The sequence below is a fragment of the Chiloscyllium punctatum genome, chromosome 11, assembly GCF_047496795.1.
Source record: "Chiloscyllium punctatum isolate Juve2018m chromosome 11, sChiPun1.3, whole genome shotgun sequence".
NCBI classification, from domain to species: domain Eukaryota; kingdom Metazoa; phylum Chordata; class Chondrichthyes; order Orectolobiformes; family Hemiscylliidae; genus Chiloscyllium; species Chiloscyllium punctatum.
The window spans coordinates 71,639,842-71,663,308 of record NC_092749.1 but is presented as its reverse complement, the minus strand read 5'-3'; the positions used below and the strand labels follow the sequence as shown (position 1 = coordinate 71,663,308).

Genomic DNA, 23,467 nt, shown 5'->3' with positions numbered 1-23,467 from the left:
GCACTAAAACAGCAGCTCATGAACTTAAAAGACCTGATACAGACAAAATACCTTGCAAGGACTGTAACAAACACTACATTGGACAGGCAGAAAACTAGCCACCAGGATACATGAACATCAACTAGCCACAAAAGACATGACCCATTATCCTTACATACAGACAAGTAAGAACACCACTTTGACTGGGATAATACATCCATCCTAGGACAAGCCAAACAGACATGCATGAGAATTCCTAGAAGCATGGCATTCCAACTGGAGCTCTATCAATAACTACATCGACTTGGATCCCATTTACCACCCTCTGAGAAAAAGAACTGGAGATGACATTACTAAACCAAAGTAACCTAAACACATAAATAGAAAGTGGGACATAACACCAGCACTTCACCGGAGGCTCACTGATGATGTTACCTAGTATGGTGATGAAACGTCTGAAACCGAACCTTCCAGCTCAGTGAGCAAACTCCCATCCGGAACCTCCACCTGAGCTACAAATCTTTTCAAAACTCTCTATCTTTGATGTTTACTAGACATTGTTATCATCAGTCCTTGAGATCTTACAATGTATTCCATTAATTTGCATTCCACTGTTAACAGCTATACCCTATCGCAGCCATTTCCAGACTTGCTCATCTCTAAGGACTGTTTGAATTCTGTCATTCATTGCTATCCTGATCAAATTCTGTTGCTCATCTTCTATTTCCTACTATCCTAATCACACGGGATTCCTACTAATTGCTATATAATTTGTAATGTAAAGTTAATTATGTATAAAGTTACGTAGTTACACCTAATGTTAGAATTCTTTAGCCAACAAGTTGTGAGCAGTTTCTGTCCCACCTTACCTTGGGAAGGTTAGATAAATGATGCCCCTCTATATTGCAGATAAAACGATAATGATAACTCCTATTCACATACTGTCAATGTGTTTTAAGAGGGTTGCTTCTAAGATTAAATTTCCTAGCCCAATTGTTAATAGTTCCACACTCATTTTTACTTAATATGATAACATCTATTCAAATTCCATTAATAAGTGTGAACTCACTCACTTTCACTGTTTAGCAAGCTTTTCTGAAATCCTAAAGGTTTTACAAGGTATAATCTTGTTGTCCTTTTACCTTACCATTTGTCTGTTATCATTGATCATACTTTTCTTTTAATTCTTGCTAAACTACAAACTTCAGGCTTTTTGTTCCCAGATAGGTCTTATCAGACTGCCTGTTACAGACATCTGCAGCTGTGGGTTCATACAGAACTCTCTATATTAATTTGTAAGATTCTTTGTTCTGCCTGGACCCTGTTACTTTGAGTTTATCTTATTCTCAAAGCTATCATTATTCTAACTTATGATCTCACATTAATTCTGAACTCAGCAAGCTCATTCTGTTAATGCTGCTAAAAATCTTTTCTGCCATGTAGAGTCATACAGCACGGAAACAGACCCTTCGGTCCAACTCGTCGACGCTGACCAGATATCTCAACCCAATCTAGTCCCACCTGCCAGCACCTGGCCCATATCCCTCCAAACCCTTCCTAGTCATATGCCCATCCAAATGCCTTTTAAATGTTGCAATTGTACTAGCCTCCACCACTTCATCTGGCCGCTCATTCCATACACGTACTGCCCTCTAGTTCTGGACTCCCCCACCCCAGGGAAAAGACTTTGTCTATTTATCCTATCCATGCCCTCATGATTTTATAAACTTCTATAAGGTCACCCCTCAGCCTCCAACGCTCCAGGGAAAACATCTCCAGCCTATTCAACCTCTCGCTATAGCTCAAATCCTCCAATCTGGGCAACATATACTAACTAAAAATCCACAGGCAGCCATCTTGTACCACCTCTGGCCATGGGCTGCCCCAGCAAGTTATAATCTGTTATCTACAAGTTTAACTACAAAGCAACTTTATCTGAAAGTACTACCCAGTCAGGATCTTGAGCATTATTCTTTGCAGCATACATAGTCTAAAATGAATGAGTTTAATTGTGCAATGTGCATTGTCTTGAAATTGGGAATGGTTTCATACTTGAATGAGTGAAACAATAGGAATACTGGTTTGACATGGTCAAACGTCATTGTTTTTGCACAAGTTTGTGTTTTATTGTATTTGATAATGGGATAATTGTTTTATTTTTATTTTCTGTAGTTTAGTGTATGAATAAAATGTACTTTGTTTCAAGTCCGGTAGTTTGAGCAATGGAATTGGATCTAGAACACAACGCCTTACATTAAAAATAAGAAGTTAGAGTATAGACAATCTTAATATATTTTGAGTGGGCTTGGTTGTGGTCAGTAACACACTACGAGTCGATGCACTGAGGCTGTTTCTTTAGCCAGACAGGAAAAGAGGACTTCCTTTTGTGAAGGTGGATATGAGGTCATAGGAACATAGAATGATTGATTGCAATTCAGGCTTCATTTTCTGCACTTCGTGAAAACAACTCAGTGAGTCGAACTTAGCCACTTTAAAGCTCTCCAGGTCTTTGCTTTTCAGGTGCTTATCCAATTTCCTTTTGAGAGCCTCAACTGAATATGTCTCCACCACAATATCGGGCTGTGTATTCCAGGTCCAAACCATTCGCTGCAATAAAAAGGTTTTTCTGCATGTTGCTATTAGCTTTTTTAAAAAAAATACCATTACCTCGTGTCCTCTGGTTCCTGTTCCTTCTGCCAAAGGAAATAGTTTCTCTCTGTTTTCTCAGTCCCTCATGATTTTTCATGCTGTTCTGAAATCTCCTCCCCCCCCCCCCCCCTTTTCACTTAAAGAAGAATGACCCCAGCTTCTCCAGTCATGGAACTTCAGTCCTTTATTCTTGGGATGTTTTCATAAGCCTTTTCTGCATGTTTACTAATGCCTTCATATCTCTCCTAAAGTGCATTGCCTATAATCACACACGGTGCTCCAGTTGAGTCCAAACCTATGTTTTATAAAGGTTCATCACAACTGTCTCATTGTAATCTCTGTTTGAAAACCCAAGATCTCGCCTGAATTCAAAGCCAATAGGTATATTACAATAAGCTATGATCCCAGTTGCAAGCCCTGGGGAACCTCGCCGTTACTCTATACAAATCAAAAAACTAACTATTCAGCATTGTTTCCTGTCTCACATGCTGCCACTACCTCATTTTTTTCTTTGAAAGTTCAAGTTGGACTGATGTAGTTGTGAATAGTCTGTATTAACCTATCAGCTGGACCGAAGGGAGCAGTTTTAGTTTTTCCCGGTGGTGTAGCTCGGGTAGCAATGCTGGAGAGCACAAAGCACACTAACTAAACTCCAGGAAGAGAAAGCTTTCGTTTTCATCTTCCTTTCAAACTGATACTTGAAATTTTAAAAAATGCTAACAGTTGTTCAGAGTGTTACAGCGTATCTATCTCAAATGATATTACTACAATCTTAGTGTTGCATTTTAATAAAAATAATGAGCAGAAAAAGGGTTTCTCAATTGCGGTGAAAACCTCAGACCTTTAAGTTCAGGCTCCACAAATCACTGCTACACAAGTATATCACATAAATATAAAGTATTTGTATGATTTTTCTGTTAAAAAACAATCACCTTAAATTAAGTTTGTTACTGAAAAATACACTTTAGAATTTTATACGCTTAAATAGTAAGCATTGACCACTTTTGTTTGTGTTCTACCTAGGTTGTCCAAATCCTGTCTAGTACAGCTATTATCATTGCCTTGCCTTGTCAATGTTTTTGCAAAAGCACAGAAGTTACATAAAAGCAAAAATTTGAAAGCATTGTGTTTCAGAACGAATTTACAATTGTTAACAAAACAAGAGAACCTCATGAAGGCTAAGAAAGGATTTACGGAAGGAATTCAAAATACTAAAACCGAGATGACCCAATACAACCACCCAAGATAGAGCAAAACAAGATGCAGTTACACAGGAGGCTGGAATCAGAAATGTATCATCTTAGAAGGTTGGCTGCTGTGAGATCATGAAAGCATTTTAAAGACCAGGGCAATTGTTCTATATTTTCATAAAGTATTGCGAAGCTGGGCATGATGAGCTAGTAGAGCTAAGAGCAAGCCAAATGCTGCACTTGAATATTGTAGGGAATGCAGGAAGAAAAGCCAGAAAGGAGTAAATTTGAGGATTCCTAGCTTATGGTGTTTAGGATCAATACAGGAATATTTGCAAATTTACTTCAGTACAGTCTGGCAGTGCCTTGATTTAAAATTCTAATCATTGTTTTCAGATTCCTTCAAGCTCTTGCTCCTCCCGATCTCTGTAACTCCATCTAGCCCCACATCCCTCCAAGATCTCTGCCATTCCAAATCTAGCCTCTTGTGCATCCCTGAATTTTTGTGCTATTGCATTAATGGCCAAGTCTTCAGCCATCTTTGCACTAAAAAGTACACTGTATTCACTAAGCCTCTGCACTTCTCTTCCTTTAAGATGTACTCAAAATATATCTTTTTGAATATGCGTTTATTTTTGTATCACATCTTAATATCTCCATAAGTGACTTGGTGTCACGTATGTTTGATAACTTTCTCATGAAACAATTTGGAAGATTTTGCAACAATGAATGTACTATATGGATGCAACTTATTTACATAAAGCATATAACATTACAGTGCAGTACAGGCCCTTTGGCCATCGGTGGCATTGACGTGTCGAAACGATCTGAAGCCTATCTATCCTACACTATTCCATTTTCATCCATATGTTTATCCAATAACCACTTAAATCCCCTTAAAGTTGGTGAGTCTACTACTGTTGCAGGCAGTGTGTTCCACGTCTCTGCAACACTTTGAATAAAGAAACCACCTCTGACATCTGATCTATATCTATCACCCCTCAATTTAAAGCTACGTCCCCTCGTGCTAACAATCTCCATCTGAGGAAAAGGCTCTCACTGTCCACCCTATCCAATCCTCTGATTATCTTATGTGTCTCATTTAAGTCACCTCTCAACTTCCTTCTCTCTAACGATAACAGCTTCGAGTCCCTCAGCCTTTCCTCATAAGACCTTGCCTCCATACCAGGCAACATCCTAATAAATCTCTTCTTAATCCTTTCCAAAGCCTCCACATCCCTCCTATAATGCTGTGGCCTGAACTGTATGCAATACTCACAGGTGCACCTGCACCGGACTTTTGTATAGCTGCAATATGACTTCATGGCTCTGAAACTCAAGTCCTCTACCAATAAAAACTAACACACCATATGCCTTCTTAACAACCCTATCAACCTGGGTGACAACTTTCAAGGATGATTTCGATTTTAGTTTTCTAAATCCTCAATTCAGTCTTTTCCCCTTTATATTTAAATAACATGCTGTAGCATGCTTGGCTCTAAGTCAATGGCTTGACCAAAAATTCTGTTGGCATTGAAGTAATGCTGCATTGTCACAGATATTGGACCAGATTTTACTGTCTAATAGTATGTAACAGCATCTTCTGCTCATTAAGACTAGTTCATATAGTTTACATTTTAACATTTTCTGTTTGGCAAGTTGCTGCAAGTGTGAATTAATAAAGCTGTAAGGTGACCTGGGAGTAAGGGCTCAAGTAGTTATAGTCTCCTCAACTAATCAGATTGAATTGTCAAATTAATAGAACTGAGAAGCAATAATGTTCAGTTGCTAGAGCTGCTTGGGAGGATTTGAACAAGTAAATATGGCTCAGGGATGGACAGTGCTGGCAGCTAAATGTTCCAGGATACAAATGCCACAGGAAGGACAGAAAGGGAGGCAAGAGAGGAGGGGGAGTGGTGTTTTTGATAAGGGATAGCATTACAGCTGTACTGAGGGAGGATATTCCTGGAAATACATGTAGGGAAGTTATTGGGATTGTATTGTAGACCCCCTAATAGTCAGAGGGAAAGTGAGAAGCAAATTTGTAAGGAGATCTCAGTTATCTGTAAGAATAATAAGATGGTTATGGTAGGGGATTTTAACTTTCCAAACATAGACTGGGACTGCCATAGTGTTAAGGGTTTAGATGGAGAGGAATTTGTTAAGTGTGTACAAGAAGACTTCTGATTTACTACGTGGATGTACTCACTAGAGAAGGTGCAAAACTTGACCTACTCTTGGGAAATAAGTTAGGGCAGGTGACTTAGGTGTCAGTGGGGAAGCACTTTGGGGCCAGCGACCATAATTCTGTTAGTTTTAAAATAGTGATGGAAAAAGATAAACCAGATCTAAATTGGAGAAAGGCCAATTTTGACGTTATAATGCAAGAATTTTCAAAAGCTGATTGGGTACAGATGTTCACAGGTAAAGGGACGGCGAGAAATTGGGAAGCCTTCAGAAATGAGATAATGAGAGTCCCGAGAAAATATGTTCCTGTTAGGGTGGAAAGAAAGGTTGGTAGGTATAGGGAATGCTGGATTACTAACGAAATTGAGATTTTGGTTAAGAGAAAGAAGGAAGCATATGTCAGGTGTTGACAGGTTAGATCATGTGAATCCTTAGAGTATAAAGGCAGGAGGAGAATACTTAAGAGAAAAATCAGGAGAGCAAAAAGGGGACATGACGTAGCTTTGGCACATAGAATTAAGGAGAATCCAAAGGGTTTTTGCAAATACATTAAGGACGAATGGGTAACTAGGGAGAGAATAGGGCCCCTCAAAAGATCAGCAAGGCAGCCTTTGAGTGGAGCTGCAGGAGATGGGGAAACTACTTAACAAGTATTTTGCATCAGTATTTACTGTGGAAAAGGACATGGAAGATCTAGAATGTAGGGAAATAGATGGTGACATCTTGAAGATAGTGAAGAAGGCGGTTGGTATGCTTTCCTTTATTGGTCAGAGTATAGAGTACAGGAGTTGGGAGGTCATAATGCAGCTGTACACGATATCGGTTAGGCCACTGTTGGAATATTGCATGCAATTCTGGTCTCCTTCCTATCGGAAAGATGTTGTGAAACTTGAAAGGGTTCAGAAAAGATTTACAAGGATGTTGCCAGGGTTGGAGGATTTGAGCTATAGGGAGAGGTTGAACAGGCTGGGGCTGTTTTCCTTGGAGCGTCTGAGGCTGAGGAGTGACCTTTATGGAGGTGTACAAAATTATGAGGGGAATGGATAGGATAAATAAACAAAGTCTTTTCTCTGGTAGGGGTAATCCAGAACTACAGGGCATAGGTTTAGGGTGAGAGGGGAAAGATATAAAAGAGACCTAAGGGGCAACATTTTCACGCAGAAGGTGGTACGTGTGTGGAATGAACTGCCAGAGGATGTGGTGGAGGCTAGTACAATTGTAGCATTTAAGAGGCATCTGGATGGGTATATGAATAGGAAGGGTTTGGAGGGCTATGGACCGGGTGCTGGCAGGTGGGACTAGATTGGGTTCAGATATCTGGTTGGCCTGGACGAATTGGACCGAAGGGTCTGTTTCCATGCTGTACATCTCTATGACTGTGTATATAGGAAGCGAATTAATTTGCAAATCTGGTACAGAACTAAAGTTTTTTTCTTTATATTTTAATTAAAAAATATCTTAAATCTCCAGAGATAGAAACTTAAATTTCACACTCAATTTTGTTAGAGGATTTAACCAGCAATAATGAATATTTTTTCATTTCATTAAACGCCTACTAAAGCTTTAATTAGAAAACTTAATTCTCTTTTGTGAGTTTACTGTAATTATACCATGGAAATACACAAACCTTATGCCTTTTGTTGCATTCATAAGTGAGAGATAGAGGAAGATGACTTTTTCACACCTAACAATGGAAATCAGCAAAAGCGAAAAACTGCAGATGCTGGAGAGTATCTCAGCAAGACCAACAAGAAACAGTTAATGTTTTGAGTCAAGTATGACTCTTTGGAATGCAGAGAAGCAAAGACATAACGGACTTAATGTCAACATTGTTTCTCTCTGTCCACAGGTGTGTCAGATCTATGTTTCTCTGACACTTTTATAAAATACAAATGAACTAGCAACTTTTCATCTGTAACATGGCATCTGCTGTCACTGAAGTTGAATCATTGTGGATTGAGACTAATGGCTGGTACTAGGTTAATTGTTATTTGTACAGCAAAATCTGGCTTAACGGTCTTATCTCAAAGATAAAAGTGGAGAATTCATATCTGTTTTGCTCATTGTTAAAAGTTCTTTGGGAATCAAAACCTGCTACATTACCTCTCGCATGCGCTCTCACTCTCTTGCATTCTAATATCAGTAATGCAAAGGAATGATTAATAATCTTTGTAAAAGGACATCATTGTAAAAGAACTGTTAGGAATGAGTCATCACAATTAGAGTCATAGAGGTGTACAGCACAGAAACAGATCCTTCGGTCCAACTCATCCACACCGACAAGATATCCCAACCTAATCTAGTCCCATTTGGCAGCAGTTGGCCCACATTCCTGTAAATCCTTCCTATTCATATCCCCATCCAGATGACTTTTAAATGTTGTCATTCTACCAGCCTCCACCACTTCAGGACTGGTCTTTATAACCGGCTCACTGGTCAGCTCCAGAACAGGACATTCTAAGAAACTATGCTACTACATTCCACAAACCCATTTAAGCTAACTTTGGCTAACTGACTTTCCAATCAATATTAAAACCTCCCATGATTATTATCATGTCTTTCTGACAGGTATTCATTATTTCTTCCTATATGCTCTACTCTCTATTGTTAGTAGCCTGTACATAATTCCCACAACTGATTTCTTGTGTCAAACATTTCTATTTTGTCATAGAATTTTACATTATGGTTGAAAATAGTTCATTCTAAATTAAGAGTGTTACATATACATTGAATGAGAAAAATTATGAAGGCGTGAAGCACAAATTGGTTGAGGTAGATTGGGAAAATATAATTAAAGAAATGGCAGTTGAGGAGGATGCCACTTAGAAATCTAAGATTATTTTCATAGAATCCCTATAATACAGCTGGAGGCCATTTGGGCATCGGGTCTGCACTGACCCTCCAAAAGGCGTCCTACCTGGACCACTGTGTCACCCCCTATTCAGATTTATGAATGTTTGCAATTTTGTGCCACTGAGGGCTTTAAGGTTCACTCTTTGACTGTGTTTGAGCTAGGGATTGATAGATTTCTGATTACCAGTTGTTTTATTAGAATGAAGTGAATTGTTCAGTCGGCCAAGATCATATTGCATGGTGGGAAAGGCTCAATGGGTTACATGGCTTCTTCCTGTATTTGTTACCTTTTGTATGGCACCTTACTAAATCCCTTTTGGAATTCCAAGCATGGTACATAGAGTCATAGAGATGTACAGCATGGAAACGGACCCTTCAGTCCAACCTGTCCATGCCGAACAGATATCCCAACCCAATCTAGTCCCACCTGCCAGCACCCAGCCCATATCCCTCCAAACCCTTCCTATTCATATACCCATCCAAATGCCTCTTAAATGTTGCAATTGTACCAACCTCCACCACTTCCTCTGGCAGCTCATTCCATACACGTACCACCCTCTGTGTGAAAAAGTTGCCCCTTAGGTCTCTTTTATATCTTTCCCCTCACCCTAAACCTATGCCCTCTAATTCTGGACTCCCCCCACCCCAGGGAAAAGACTTTGTCTATTTACCCTATCCATGCCCCTCATAATTTTGCAAAACCTCTATAAGGTCATCCCTCAGCCTCCAATGCTCCAGGGAAAACAGCCCTAGCCTGTTCAGCCTCTCCTATAGCTCAAATCTTTTCTGAACCCTTTCAAGTTTCACAACATCTTTCTGATAGGAAGGAGACCAGATACGCTGTTCCCCTTGCTTCGCTCTACAAGTTTCATCCTCAAACTAATACATTTGTCAAATAGGCTTTTGTAAAACCATGCTTGTGCGTTCTAATCAAACTATACTTCAAGTGCATTGTTAAGACTTCCTTAATGATGAATTCCAGCATTTTAATAACATCAGATGTTAGGATAACTGACTCTTAGTTTTCTGTTTTCTCTCTCCCTCCTTTCTTGAAAGGCACTGTCAGATTTGCCAATCTAATGGAACTCTTTCTGTACCTAAATAATTATAAAAAATCATGGCTGCAGAGATAATAAGATCTTGTATCTTTTAGAACAATAGGGTGTAGATCATTGGGTCCTGGAATTTGTCAAAATTTTCTCCCTCAAAGATTTCTAAAACTTTTTCTTTGCTGATATTGATTGACATACTTTCTCAAGTAAAAGTTGACCACTCACTTGGCAGAAAAATCCATACTCCTTGTACTTACCACCCGTTGATGTCACCATTGACTGCTGTTCAACTCTTGAAATTGCATGCTAGCATGTGATTTATGGATGAGGACTCCCAGATCCCTGTGTTCTGCAGTCTTTGTCCATTTAAATAACATTCACCCCTTGTATTCTTCCTGCCAAAGTGCATTACCTGACATTTTCTCACATTATATTCCATCTGCCAAGTTTTTGCCTACTCACTTGTCCAGTCTGAATCCCTGTGTAGGCTCTGTCATCTTCATCCCTTGCCTTCCCACATGTTTTTGTGTCAACTGCAAAGTTGGCTATAGTACATTCATTTTTCCTCACTCACGTCATTACTGTATATTATAAGTAATTGTGGTCCAGCACCAGTTACAGTTTGCCATCCTAAAAATGCCCCCCTCCTTATTCTAGTTCTCTGCCTTGTAGCCAATTCTCTATATATTCTAATGTATTACCTCCAGTACCATGGGCTCTTATTTTCTAGCCTAATGCATGATACCTTATCAAGTGCCTTCTGAAAATCTATTACATTCACTGCTTCACCTTTTATCTATCCTGTTTGTTACCTATTCAACAAATTCTGGTAAATTTGGCAGGCATTAACTCCCCTTAATGAAGCCACGTTGATTCTGTTTGATCATATTGCATATTTCTAAATGCTGTAGTGTTATATCCTTTATTATAGACCGTAACATTTTCCCCCAGTGATGAATATTAAGATAATTGGCCTTTACCTGACATGATTTTGTTTCTTTTCCTTTTTAATACAAGTATTACTCTAGCAATTTTCCAATCCTCTGACAATTGCAGGATGTAAGAATTCCAGGAAAATTACTACCAGTGAATCCACTATCCCTGTAGCGACTTCCTTCAATGTTCTAGGATGCATCCCATCAGATTCAGCGATTTATTGGTCTTTAGCCCCATTAGTCTCTTTAGCAACTTTTTTGTAGAGATTATTATATTTATTTCCTCTCATTCTTTTGTCCTGTGAATATTTAGTATTTTTTGGATGCTGTTAGTGCCTTCTACTGTGAAGGCTGATGCAAACTATTGATTCAACTCCTCTGCCATTTCTTGACTCCTCATTATTGTTTCCCCAGCCTCCTTCACTAAGGGACTTTGGCTTCTCTTTCCCCTTTCATATATTTAAACAAGCTCTTGTGATTTTTAAAACTTCTCCAATCCTCTACCTTACCACTATTCTTTATCAAATAGTATGTTTCTTTTCCTGTCAATCTTATGCTATCCTTAATTTCCCTGGCTAACAATAATTGGATCTCCCCTTCCTAAAGTTTTCCTTCCTTACTGGAATGTGTGTTTGCTGTGAGCTATGAACTATTTTCTTAAGTTTTTTGCCATTGTTCTTCAACTGTCTTTGCTGCTAAACCCCTTCCCCAGTCTATTCTAGCCAGCTCTACCATCATTCCTTTGTAATTACCCTTCATGCTCAGCATAGTTTTTTCTGACCCAAGTTCCATCTTCTTGAACTGAATACTAAATTCTGCCATGTTGTGGTCACTGTTTCCAAGGGCATCTCTTATTTTGACATCATGGATGAAATTTGCCTCATTAAACATCAACAGATCCAAAATAGCGTGATCACTAATTGGATTCACCACACATTTTTCTAGGAGACTGTCCCTAATATATTCCTCATGGTCTCTTCTGACAATTTGATTATCCTAGTTTACATTAAGATTAAAGTCACCCATAGTTAGGGTACTGCCTTGGGAATGTGCCTTCAATATCTCCTGATCTATTCTTTGTCTCACTGTATAACTCCTGTTAGAAACCCTATAGACTATTCCTACCAGTGCCGACTTACCTTCTTTTTGGTTTTTACCTCCATTCATTTGGATTCTACATCTTCCACTTCAAGATCCTTTCTTGCTATCATACCTATTTCATCCCATAATAACAGTACCACCCACCACTCTTTCCGTCCTGTTTGCACTTTCAAAAAGCCTCATTTCTCTGAATAGAGGCATAGACTATTTTCGAAATGAGGAAAATATTCAGAAATCTGAAGTGCAAAGAGACTTTGGAGTCCAAGTCCAGAATTCTGTTCAGGTAAACTTGCAGGTTGAGTCAGTATTTAGGAAGGCAAATACAGTGTTGGCATTTATTTTGAGGACGAGAATATAAAAATAGGGATGTACTTCTGACACTTTATAAGGCTCTGGTCAGACCACATTTAGAATATTGTGAGTAATTTTGAGCCCTGGAGTGGGTCCAGGGTTCACGAGAATAATCCCAGGAATAAAAGGCTTAACATATGAGGAATGTTTGAGGACTCTGCATTTAAAATCGATGGAGTTTAGAAGGATGAAGGGGTAATCTAATTCAAACTTGCAGGATATTGAACGGCCTGGACAGTGGGAATATTGGGAAGATGTTTCCATTAGCAGGAGAGACTTGGATTTGAGAGCACAGCCTTAAACCAAAAGGAAGACCCTTTAGAACGGCAATGAGGAGAAACTTCTTCAACCAGAGAGTGGTGAAGAATCTATGGATTTAATTGCCACATAAGGCTGTGTAGCCCAGCTCATCTTGTATTTAAGATTAGAGATAGGTTCTTGATTGTCAGGGGGTTCACAGGTTACAGGGTAAATGCGGGAAAATGGGGTTGAGAAACTTACCAGCCATGATAAAATGGCGGTGCAGACTCAATTGGCTGAATAGACTAATTTCTGTTCCTGTGTCTTATGATATGAATATTTAGTTCACAGTTTTGATCTCCTTATAATTGTGTCTCTGTAAAACAGTCTCTCTGTGTGTCCCTCCCTGTCCCTCTGGGTATCAATATCCAATAGCTGTCCTGGCATGTTACCATATCCTCTTACTTTGTCAGCCTACGTTTCCCCTTTTCCAAATCTACCCGCAATCTAATTAGTTTAAAGCCCTAATTATTCAACATGCTACGGCACCAGTGAGACCCTCCACCCGAGAGACCAAGGGAAATTCAATTTGGTGATGCATCTGAAAGTTGGCACCACTAACAATTGAGCAGTCTTTCATGCGTCAGTGGAATCTTTGCTTTGACTTTTGTTCAATGCTTAGATTGGAACTTGAAGCCAAAGTAGACATGCTTTTAATTGAGCCACATCTAAAATATGCTGCAATCTTTATTTAAACTTGTGCAGGCTGTGGCATGTCTTTTAAATTAGATCTTTATCATTGGATAATTAACGCATTCTGATCGTTGATAAAATTGTATAGTAGCCAAACCAATGATGAAGCAATTTACCTGAGTGGTTGAAAGATCTCAGGGCTGGATGCTTGGTTTACACTGGTTTGGTAGGTTTGACACAGCTGACCTGATAGGGAAGTGAAAAATTGTCTAAAGTTCTTTCTCCTGATAGCTATTCAGTGTTCCTGCTGCAATCGCAAAGACAGTCTTAATCATACAGCATAGAAACAAGCCTTTTAGCCTCTATGTCTATAACAACAACCAAACACCAAACTAGATTAATCTGATTTACATGTCAGTGTCTGATGAGCACTGGACTGGATCAGTCAGGAGTTTGTGGCATCTGACAGCACTCATCAAGTCCTTCCAGACCAGTTACAAGATTGTTCTGTTTTCCAATGCTTGCTTGATTGTTTTCATCTTGAATGTGTCACAATCCATCTGGAAAGTGTGCCCTAATAATCAAGTCACACTGTTCCTTTATTTGTCACAAATTTGTAACTACCCAATTAAACCAAGGTAATCAATTTGTCCAATGGGTTGTTTTTTTTAGGACTGAAGTAATTCACAACAGGCTTCATCATTAACAGGAAAGTCATTCCATGTAATGCCTGTTGATTGAGTCCCTGCTGTGTTGCATTATACTATCATTGGGAAAAGGCAGTATCCACAGTGGAATCCAGAAAATGGTTTTCAGGCAGTTCAGCAAATTAAAATGCAGTGGAAATAACTGAAAGTCATTGACGTTTACAAGGCTTTGTGTCATGATTGATGAGTACCCTTCCTTCCTTCAGGTGCAGAAATTGTAACTGTAGTTTTCAAGTTTGTGGGCAGCACGGTGGCACAGTGGTTAGCACTGCTGCCTCACAGCGCCAGACACCCGGGTTCAATTCCGACTCAGGCGACTGTGTGGAGTTTGCACATTCTCCCCGTGTCTGCGTGGGTTTCCTCTGGATGCTCCGGTTTCCTCCCACAGTCCAAAGATGTGCACGTCAGGTGAATTGGCCATGCTAAATTGCCCGTAGTGTTAGGTAAAGGGGTAAATGTACGGGAATGGGTGGGTTACGCTTCGGCGGGTCAGTGTGGACTTGTTGGGCCGAAGGGCCTGTTTCCACACTGTAAGTAATCTAATCTAATCTAAAGGTCTGAAGCTTTTGATTGCATATGCTCAGTGACTTCGGCTTTAAGTATTAATAGTAATTTGAATATGTACTATGCATGCTATAAAAACTTCAAACCAGGAAGGTACACTGTATCAATGCAAGTGTGGGAGTTAATGATTGCTAGTTATAGAATTGTCATCAAGTGCTTCTGGGATGACCTGATGGGGTAATGCATCAAGTAGGAGACTGTTCCATACAGACCAAGTTTGACTTCCAGTGTGTGCTTTCTGGTCTTGATTGGAACATCAGTTGGTCTTGGTTCACCTAGATAAGGAAGAGGCATGTTATTCCAAGTAGCCACTCCTGATTGCCTACCAATCACTACTGTTGTACATTTGGCAATCCGATGTATGGAGGATTATGTTAGACTTATAATGTACGATCCAAATGCTTATTGCCATTTGATTTCTGGGCATATATTAGAATGGTGATAATTTGGGTATAACACTGGAGGATTGCTACTCTGAATAAATTGGTGCATTCAAGTTTAAAAATAAATTAGAAAATGCATATACTTAGATTCTATAAGTTTAGTACTGTGCAATAAGTTTGAATAACATTTTTCAGCTGTGTTTTATATAATTAGTATGAATTTTCTTTTTGTGAAAAATTGAAACTCGTCAGTGTGTAAATTGTCTGCACAAATGCCTTTTTAAAGTTTCTAAAAAGATAAATCTCAATTTCTGACCTCAACAAGCAAGTACAATGATTAAATGAATAATAAAGGATAAATCATAAATCACTTCAATTTGCTTTTTTTCACGCTGCCTTAGGATAAATATCAGGAGCCGATCAGGTAAGTAATGCAACAATGTGCATTATGCTGGTATAACAGTTTTAAGATGACAATTTAAATTTCACATTGTTACAAAGAGGTCAAGCTTGATGGGAATGAAAGCTGCAATTGAAAGGTTATTATGGAGTGGCCACAGTACCACTTTAACTTGTTGGGTGAGCAGTACAGAAGACTGCTTAACACCATTCAAAATAAAGCAGCCCACTTGGTACCAAATTGACAAACATTCACTGCCTCCAACTTCAATGCTCAGTAGCAGCAGTATCTAACATCTATAAGATACATTGCAGAAATTCGCTAAAGGTCCACAAACAGCACTTCCAAACCTACAACTGCTTTCAGAATAACTGGGACATTAGATCATGAGGATACAACTGCCTGCAAGTGTCCCTCCAAGCCATTGAACGTCCTGACTCAATGTTATTTTGATGATTATGGGTCAAAATCCTGGAACTCCTTTCTTAACTGCATTGTAGATCTACCTACACCCGAATAGATTTAATTGGTTCAAGAGGGCAGTACACCACCTCCTCCTTGAGAGCAACTAGTGATGAGCATGCAATGCCTGACATCCCATGATTAAGTAACAAAAATTAAAATGTTTTGATGTTTGAAACTCTGCTGCAAGTAGGCTTTACAGCCCTACTTTACATGTACAGCTGCATGTGGTGTATAATAATTGATTTGCTGTTTCACCAAAAGCAACTCTAACAAATGCATTTGTGTTGCACCTCCTCATTGTGTGACTATCAAGATCCTTAAAACAGTTGGCTGTTTAAGGCAACCTACATGTTTGAAGGCAATAGTGACCATTGTGTCCCCTTTGCAAAATACAGTTTTTGGATTCTGTGAAAAAGCCACCAATCTGAATGAGATCCATCTCGAAACAAGATCATAAGAGAAGGAATGTTTGAAAATCTGTTCTATTTAGTTAAACTGGCTCCCTTGGTATTCCTCCGTTTAATAATTGACATTCCAGTTTGCTGGTTCTGTAACCATGCTGTTGTTTGTTTTTGAAGTACTGAAAGTAAAAACAAAACTTGCTTATAAATCCAAATTTCCAATATATTTGGAGTAAAGTTTGGGAAAGTTTATCTTCCTTTTTACGATCCGTTCAAATCCACAACTTTCACTTGGGTACCATGCTGAGTGAGTGTTCTGCAGAAAAATAAATCTAGCTGATCTTGCCTTCGTTTCAAAGAGTACGTTTGCAAAGAATGGGTGAACATATTTTGCTTCTTGTTGTGGTTCTGTTCGCCGAGCTGGGAATTTGTGTTGCAGACGTTTCATCCCCTGTCTAGGTGACATCCTCAGTGCTTGGGAGTCTCCTGTGAAGCGCGCCTGTGATGTTTCCTCCGGCATTTGTAGTGGTTTGAATCTGCCGCTTCCGGTTGTCAGTTCCAGCTGTCCGTTGCAGTGACCAATATATTGGGTCCAGATCGGTGTGCTTATTGATTGAATCTGTGGATGAGTGCCATGCCTCTAGGAATTCCCTGGCTGTTCCCTGTTTGGCTTGTCCTATAATAGTAGTGTTGTCACACATCCACAGATTCAATCAATAAGCACATCGATCTGGACCCAATATACCGGCCACTGCAACAGACAGCTGGAACTGACAACCGGAAGCTGCAGATTCAAACCACTACAAATGCCGGAGGAAACATCACAGAAGCGCTTCACAGGAGACTCCCAAGCACTGAGGATGTCACCAAGACAGGGGACAAAACGTCTGCAACACAAGTTCCCAGCTCGGCGAACAGAACCACAACAACGAGCACCCGAGCTACAAATCTTCTCACAAGCTTTGAATATTTTGCTTCTACGTAAAATATTTTAATTAAACAAGGAGTTCGCCAAATTTACTTGTGGAAGCAACAATAAGTACTGGTTTAATTCACATGACTGGCTGTGTTCACACTTGAAATTTTATTTGTAGGTACCTTGTTTTTTTTATTTGTAACACCTAAAGTAGTTGAAGTGGAAGCGCCTTCAATTTGCAGTGTACATATGAGATTTACTGTAGGTTGTACAAATTTCACCTGGAATTTTCTTCAGTAGTGCTCGAATAAATTTAGTAAATTTTATTTGTTTTGTGCTTGCAAGTGTATAAAAGTTTGATATTTTTACCTTGATGTGCTTGTGAATGTTACTATTGTGTTTCTTCATTGGTAGCGCAAAAAACAATTCAGATTTTATGCATTAATAAAAACAAAAAAGTGAGATTCAGTCTTAATTTTCTGGGTTAACATTCCTGCCCCCTCAAACATATTGGTGATCTGAGGTAAACACTAAATGTTTTTCCAAGTTAATTAGCATTTTATATGTGATATAATTTCAAAAACGTTCTAATAGAGCTGCTTTTTAAACTGTGTTTGTGTATTTCCTATTCTGGTTCCTAGTAAGTGTTTGTGTGCCCCTCTCTTTTATTCTAACATTCTGACTCCAAATATATTCAACTCTCAAGCTTCAAACTTTTTGGATATCTTTAGTGCCCAAGCACTAGATTTAATTTTGTTTTTAAAGGTATTATGTACAGGTTTCTTCCATGTGCAGTCAAAAACTGTCATAAATTTGTGATTTTATTTCAAGGTCCTCGATTCAACATCACTCAGCTTTGGGACAAGGGTGAAGTGGTTTGCAATTTGCTTTGTCGTTGGAGTTTGCTTTTCAATTCTTGTAAGTAGAAGCTTTTCTCTAATATTTTTAGAGTCATAGAGCTGTACAGCATGGAAACAGACCCTTCAGTCCAACTTGTCCATGCCAACCAGATATCCTAAATTAATCTGGTCCCATTTGCCAGCATTTTGCACATATCCCTCTAAACACGTCCTACTCATGCACCCATCCAGGCGTCTATTAAATATTGTAAGTATACTCTCCTCCACACTTCCTCTGGCAGCTCATTCCAAACACGCACTACCCCCTGTGTGAAAAAGTTGCCCAATAGATCCTTTTTAAATCTTTCCCCTCTCACCTTAAACCTATGTCCTCTAGTTTTGGACTCCACCATCCTGGGAAAAAGACCTTGGTTGTATGCCCTATTCAGGCCCATCTTAAATTTCTAAACCTCAGCCTCTGATGGACCAGGGAAAATAGTCCCAGCCTATTCAGCCTCTCCCTATAGCTCAAACCCTATAACCCTGGGAACATCCTTGTAAAGTTTTTCTGAACCTATGACAACATTCTTCCTGTAGCAGGGAGAATTGTATTCAGTATTCCAAAAGTGGCCTAACCAATGTCCTGAATAGATGCAACATGACCTTCCAACTCCAATACCCAATGCACTGACCAATAAAGGCAAGCATTCTAAACGCCGCCTTCACTATTCTGTCTACCTGTAACTCCATTATCAAGGAACTATGAACCTCCATTCCATGGTCTCTTTGTTGGGCAACATTCCCTGAGATCTTACCATTAAATAGGGCATGGAAGGTATAGAATGTGGGGAAATAGATGGTGACATCTTGAAAAATGTCCATAATACAGAAGAGGTCGTGCTGGATGTCTTGAAATGCATAAAGGTGGATAAATTTGCAGGACCTGATCAGGTGTACCCTAGCACTCTGTGGGAAGCTGAGGAAGTGATTGCTGGACCTCGGAGTACAACAGGATCTTGATCACATGTGCCAATGGGCTGATGTAGTTGAATTTAGCTAAATGCAAGGTGTGCATTTTGGAAAAGCAAATAGGTCCTGGGGAGGTTTGCTGAACAAAGAGACCTTGGAGTGCAGGTTCATTAGTTCCTTGAAGGTACAGTCACAGGATAGTGAAAGCGGTGTTTGGTATGCTTTCCTTCATTGGTCAGAGCATTAGAGTATAGGGGTTGAGAGGTCGTGTTGCGGCTGTACAGGACATTGGTTTGGCCACTTTTGGAATATTGCATGCAATTCTGGTCTTCCTCCTATTGAAAGGATGGTGGGAAACTTGAAAGGGTTCAGATAAGATTTACAAGCGTGGTGCCAGGGTTGGAGGATTTGAACTATAGGGAGAGGCTTAATAGGTTGGAGCTATTTTACTTGGAGCATCGGAGGCTGAGAGGTGACCTTTGTAGAGGTTTATACAATCATGCGGGATAGGATAAGTAGACAAAGTCTTTTCCTTGGGGTGGGGGGAGTCCAGAACTAGAGGGCATAGGTTTAGGGTGAGAGGAGAAAGGTAAAAGGGACCGAAAGGGCAAATTTTTTTACACAAGGTGATGTGTGTATGGAATGAGCTGCCAGAGGAAGTGGTGGAGGCTGGGACAATTGCAGCTTTTAAAAGGCATCTGGATGGGTATATGAGCAGGAAGGGTTTACAGGGATATGGGCCGGGTGCTGGCAAATGGGACCAGATTAGGTTAGGATATCTGGTCAGCATGGACATGTTGGACTGAAGGGTCTGTTTCTGTGCTGTACATCTCTATGACTACGTGTCGTGTCCTGTCCTGATTTGCCTTTCCAAAATGCAGCACCTGAAATTAATCTAAATTAAACTCTATCTGCCACCCATTGGCCCATCTGATCAAGGTCCCATTGTACACTGAGGTAACCTTCACTGTCCACTGCACCTCTAATTTTGTTGTAATCTGCAAACTTCTAACACAAAAGTGAAAGATTTTTCTTTCTTTTGAAAGAAAATGTCACAGTATTAGCAATATCTGGTATTCCCCTAGTTCCCCTAACTAACTAATATGGTGAGGACCTTCATGAAAATTATGAAGATTCTAACTTTGAGTTCAATTAGCCTCAGAATCACTGGAAAAAATCCTTATTTTTGAATTCTTGCACCTGACTATGCAGCAAAGTGTATTTGTGTTCATGTTAGGTCATCATAGAATCTGGTTTTGGTAGTCCACCAGTTATTCTCTGGCCCCTTTGCCAGATGACGTTTTTTCATGGCTTTGTTGTGATGATTTGTTAGGATGTATATTTTATTATTATGTCTAGTGCTGTCTCAGGTCATTTGAACCAAAATATTCTTATGAAAATTTCAAATGATCCACTATGTTTTGAATGCACTCAATTTGAGTTTTTCCTCAGCAGAAAAATTTGTGAATGCCCAAATTATTAAGCATGAATTATACTTAAATAGTGACTTTTAACACAAGTGTCCGTGGTAGTTTACAGGAACAATGCAAGACATAAGATACATAATAGGATATGGTACAAATGTCAGGAATATTTGGTAAAATAAGAATCTAAACTGGCTAGCGGAGCAAAATAGTCTTGGAGTACAATCGCACAAATCAACTACAACAGTGTTGAAGGTTCATAAGGACAAAGAAAAGTAAACCAAGCAGGAGGGTTTAATTTCTATAGAACTAGATCTTAAAAGGACGAAGTTCTGCTGAAGTTTTATTAGACCTTGATTAGACCACACTTAACAACACTATGTACTCTTCCATTTGCCATATGCAAGATGGATATAAATATAGTGGAGACATAGTAGAAAAGACTTGCAAATATGACACCAGAAATGAGGTTACACCTATCAGGGAAGGGCCGAATACACTGGGCTCTGTTCTTTTTTTTAAAAAAGGATTAGTAGTGATCGAATAATTGTTTGAAATGGTTTTGCTACGTTGTACAGTTTTTTTCCATTTGTTGAATAGATTAAAACTAGAAGTCATCACATTATGTAAGATTGTTTCCAAGGTATCAATAGGGAATTCAGGAAAAACCTTTCACATGAGTAATTCTGTTCTTTCAGTTTCCATTACAAATGGGAATATTAACTAGGCAAAGTTGTCATGTTGTGATTACACTTGAGCTTCTGATGGTGCTGACATATCCACAATCTGCAGGGTGCAAACCCAGTATACTGAGACTACAATTGAGACAATTTCAGTATGAGCTTATATTGGAATGAATTAACAGGCTGTCACACGTGGTAGATTTTTACATTATCCATAGGTTAATAGTTAAAGGGCAAAACTCATGGTTACCTGTGAAGCAGAGGAGTTGGTTGATGCCTCGGTTTCAGATTAAGATGCTTGCAGATGCAAGGCTGTGTGAGGATTTGATTTCACTGTAGCCTGTCCAGCCAGAATATTTGGAACCGAGTTATTTTTGAATTTCAGAATTTTCTGTGTTATGAAATGATGTTGGAACATCATGTGTACTTGATTAAAATATCCACCTGTAAATCTTCCATGTTTCAAAAGTACTTTGTGGTACTAGAATGCCAGTTAGCATATGTGCCATAATAGGAGGATAAAGACTTAAGAGGATATAATGTTGACTCCAAAACAGATGGTGTCCTGCTCAAAAACAGTAAGTCCATAAGGTATAGGAACGAAATTAGGCCATTTGGCCCATCTTGTTAGCTCCACCGTTCAATTATAGCTGACATATTTCTCAACCTCATTCCCTTGCCTTGTAAGCTTTGATCCCTTCACTAATCACGAACCTATCTATCTCTGTCTTAGTACTCAATGACTTGGGCTCCAAGGCCTTCTACAGCAATGAGTTCCACAGATTCACAACCCTCTGGCTGAAAAAATCCTCCTTATCTCATTTCTAAAGGATCTGCCACCACTCTGAGGCTGTGCCCTTGGATCCTCGTCTCTCCTAATGTTGGAAGCATCTTGTCCACATCCACTCTAATCAAACTGCATTGTTCTGTAAGAGTCAATGAGATACCCTCTGATATTTCAAACTCAATATAGTACGACCCAGAGACCTCATGCACTTTTCATAGGACAAGCTTTTTATCCCCAGGATCATTCTTGTAGACCTCCTCTGGAACCCCTCGAATGCCAGCACATCCTTCCTTAGATGTGGGGTCCAAAACTGCTCACAGTATTCCCCATGCAAACTAACCAGAGCCTTATATAGCTTCAGCAGTACATATGTCTCTTGTATACTAATTATCTCAAAATGAATGCTAACATTGCATTTTCCTTCCTAACTACTAGGCTCTTATCTATTAGATAGGACCCCATTTATTGCCCCCTGAGAAAAAGAACAGGAAATTACATCACCACAGGAAATGTCATCACCAGCCCAAAGGAACCCAAACATATAAATAGAAAGCAGGAATCATCAGCATTGCTTCGTCCAAAGGCGTTACCTAGTATGGTGATGAAAAGCTTGAAAATGAACCTTCCAGCTCAGCGAGCAAACCTACATCCAGAACCTCAACCTGAGCTACAAATCTTCTCAAACTCACTAGGCTCTTATCTTATTTAGCAACTTCCTGTGCAGCATCTTGTCAAATCCAAATATAGATTCCCCATTGTCTAACTTGCTAGTTACCTCCTCAAAGAATTCTGACAGATTTGTCAAATATGATCACCCCTTGATGAAGCTGAGCCTACTTTACCATGCACTTCCAAGTACTCTGCAATCTCATCCTCAATGGATTCTTAAAATCTCACCAACAACTGAGGTCAGGCTAACCAGCCTATAATTTTTTGTCTTCTGCCTCCTTCCCTTCTTAAATACAAGTGTTGCACTAGCCATTTTCCACTCCTCTGGGGCCTTCCCTGACTCCGGTGATTTTTAAAGATCAGCAATGCCTCTACTATGTCCTTCCGACTCTGGGGTATAGTCCATTTGGTCTCGGTGATTTATCCACCTTCAAACCATTCAGCTTCCCCAACATCACCTCCTTGGTGATGGCCATGACACTCGCCACTGTCCCCTGATTCTCTCGAACTTCTGATATGCTAATGGTGTCTTCCACCAAAGTACCTCTACAGTTACTTTGCCATTTCTTCGTTCCCAAATACGATTTTACCAGCCTCGTTTTTCAGTTTTCAATGTTCACTTTTGCATTTTTCTCTTTCCTTTCAGAAAAAAATTGCATTGTTCTTTTACATTACAAGCTAGCTTACTTTCCTATTTCATCTCCCCACGCCCCCCTTTGGTTTTTTTAGTTATTCTCTGCTGGCTATTAAAGGCGTCTCAATCCTCTGGCTGCACATTAATCTTCACCACATTGCGTATGTTTTGTTTCTTATGCTTTTATTTTTATTTTTCTAATCAACCTGTTCAGAGATGTTGTTACACACCTCTGGAACAGATGAGAATTGAACCCAGGCCTCCTGGTCCATGGGGTGGGGACATTACCACTGCCATAAGAGGGCCCCATATAGAATCAAGGATATCTGGGAGTGAGTAACAGGCTGGAACCTAATTGAAAATGGAATTTATATATAGAATTATGCATCCAGGAAT

General features: G+C 39.5%; 1 protein-coding gene across 1 annotated transcript in view; it reads left to right on the top strand.

The window, feature by feature from the left end:
* The window catches only part of sft2d1 (SFT2 domain containing 1), a 70,473-nt gene that overhangs the window by 8,649 nt on the left and 38,357 nt on the right, over positions 1-23,467 (top strand). Inside the window, exon 2 of the mRNA XM_072581031.1 lies at positions 17,898-17,984. Within this exon, the coding sequence (XP_072437132.1) occupies positions 17,898-17,984 (87 nt within the window). The remainder of the gene's footprint in view (positions 1-17,897; positions 17,985-23,467) is intronic.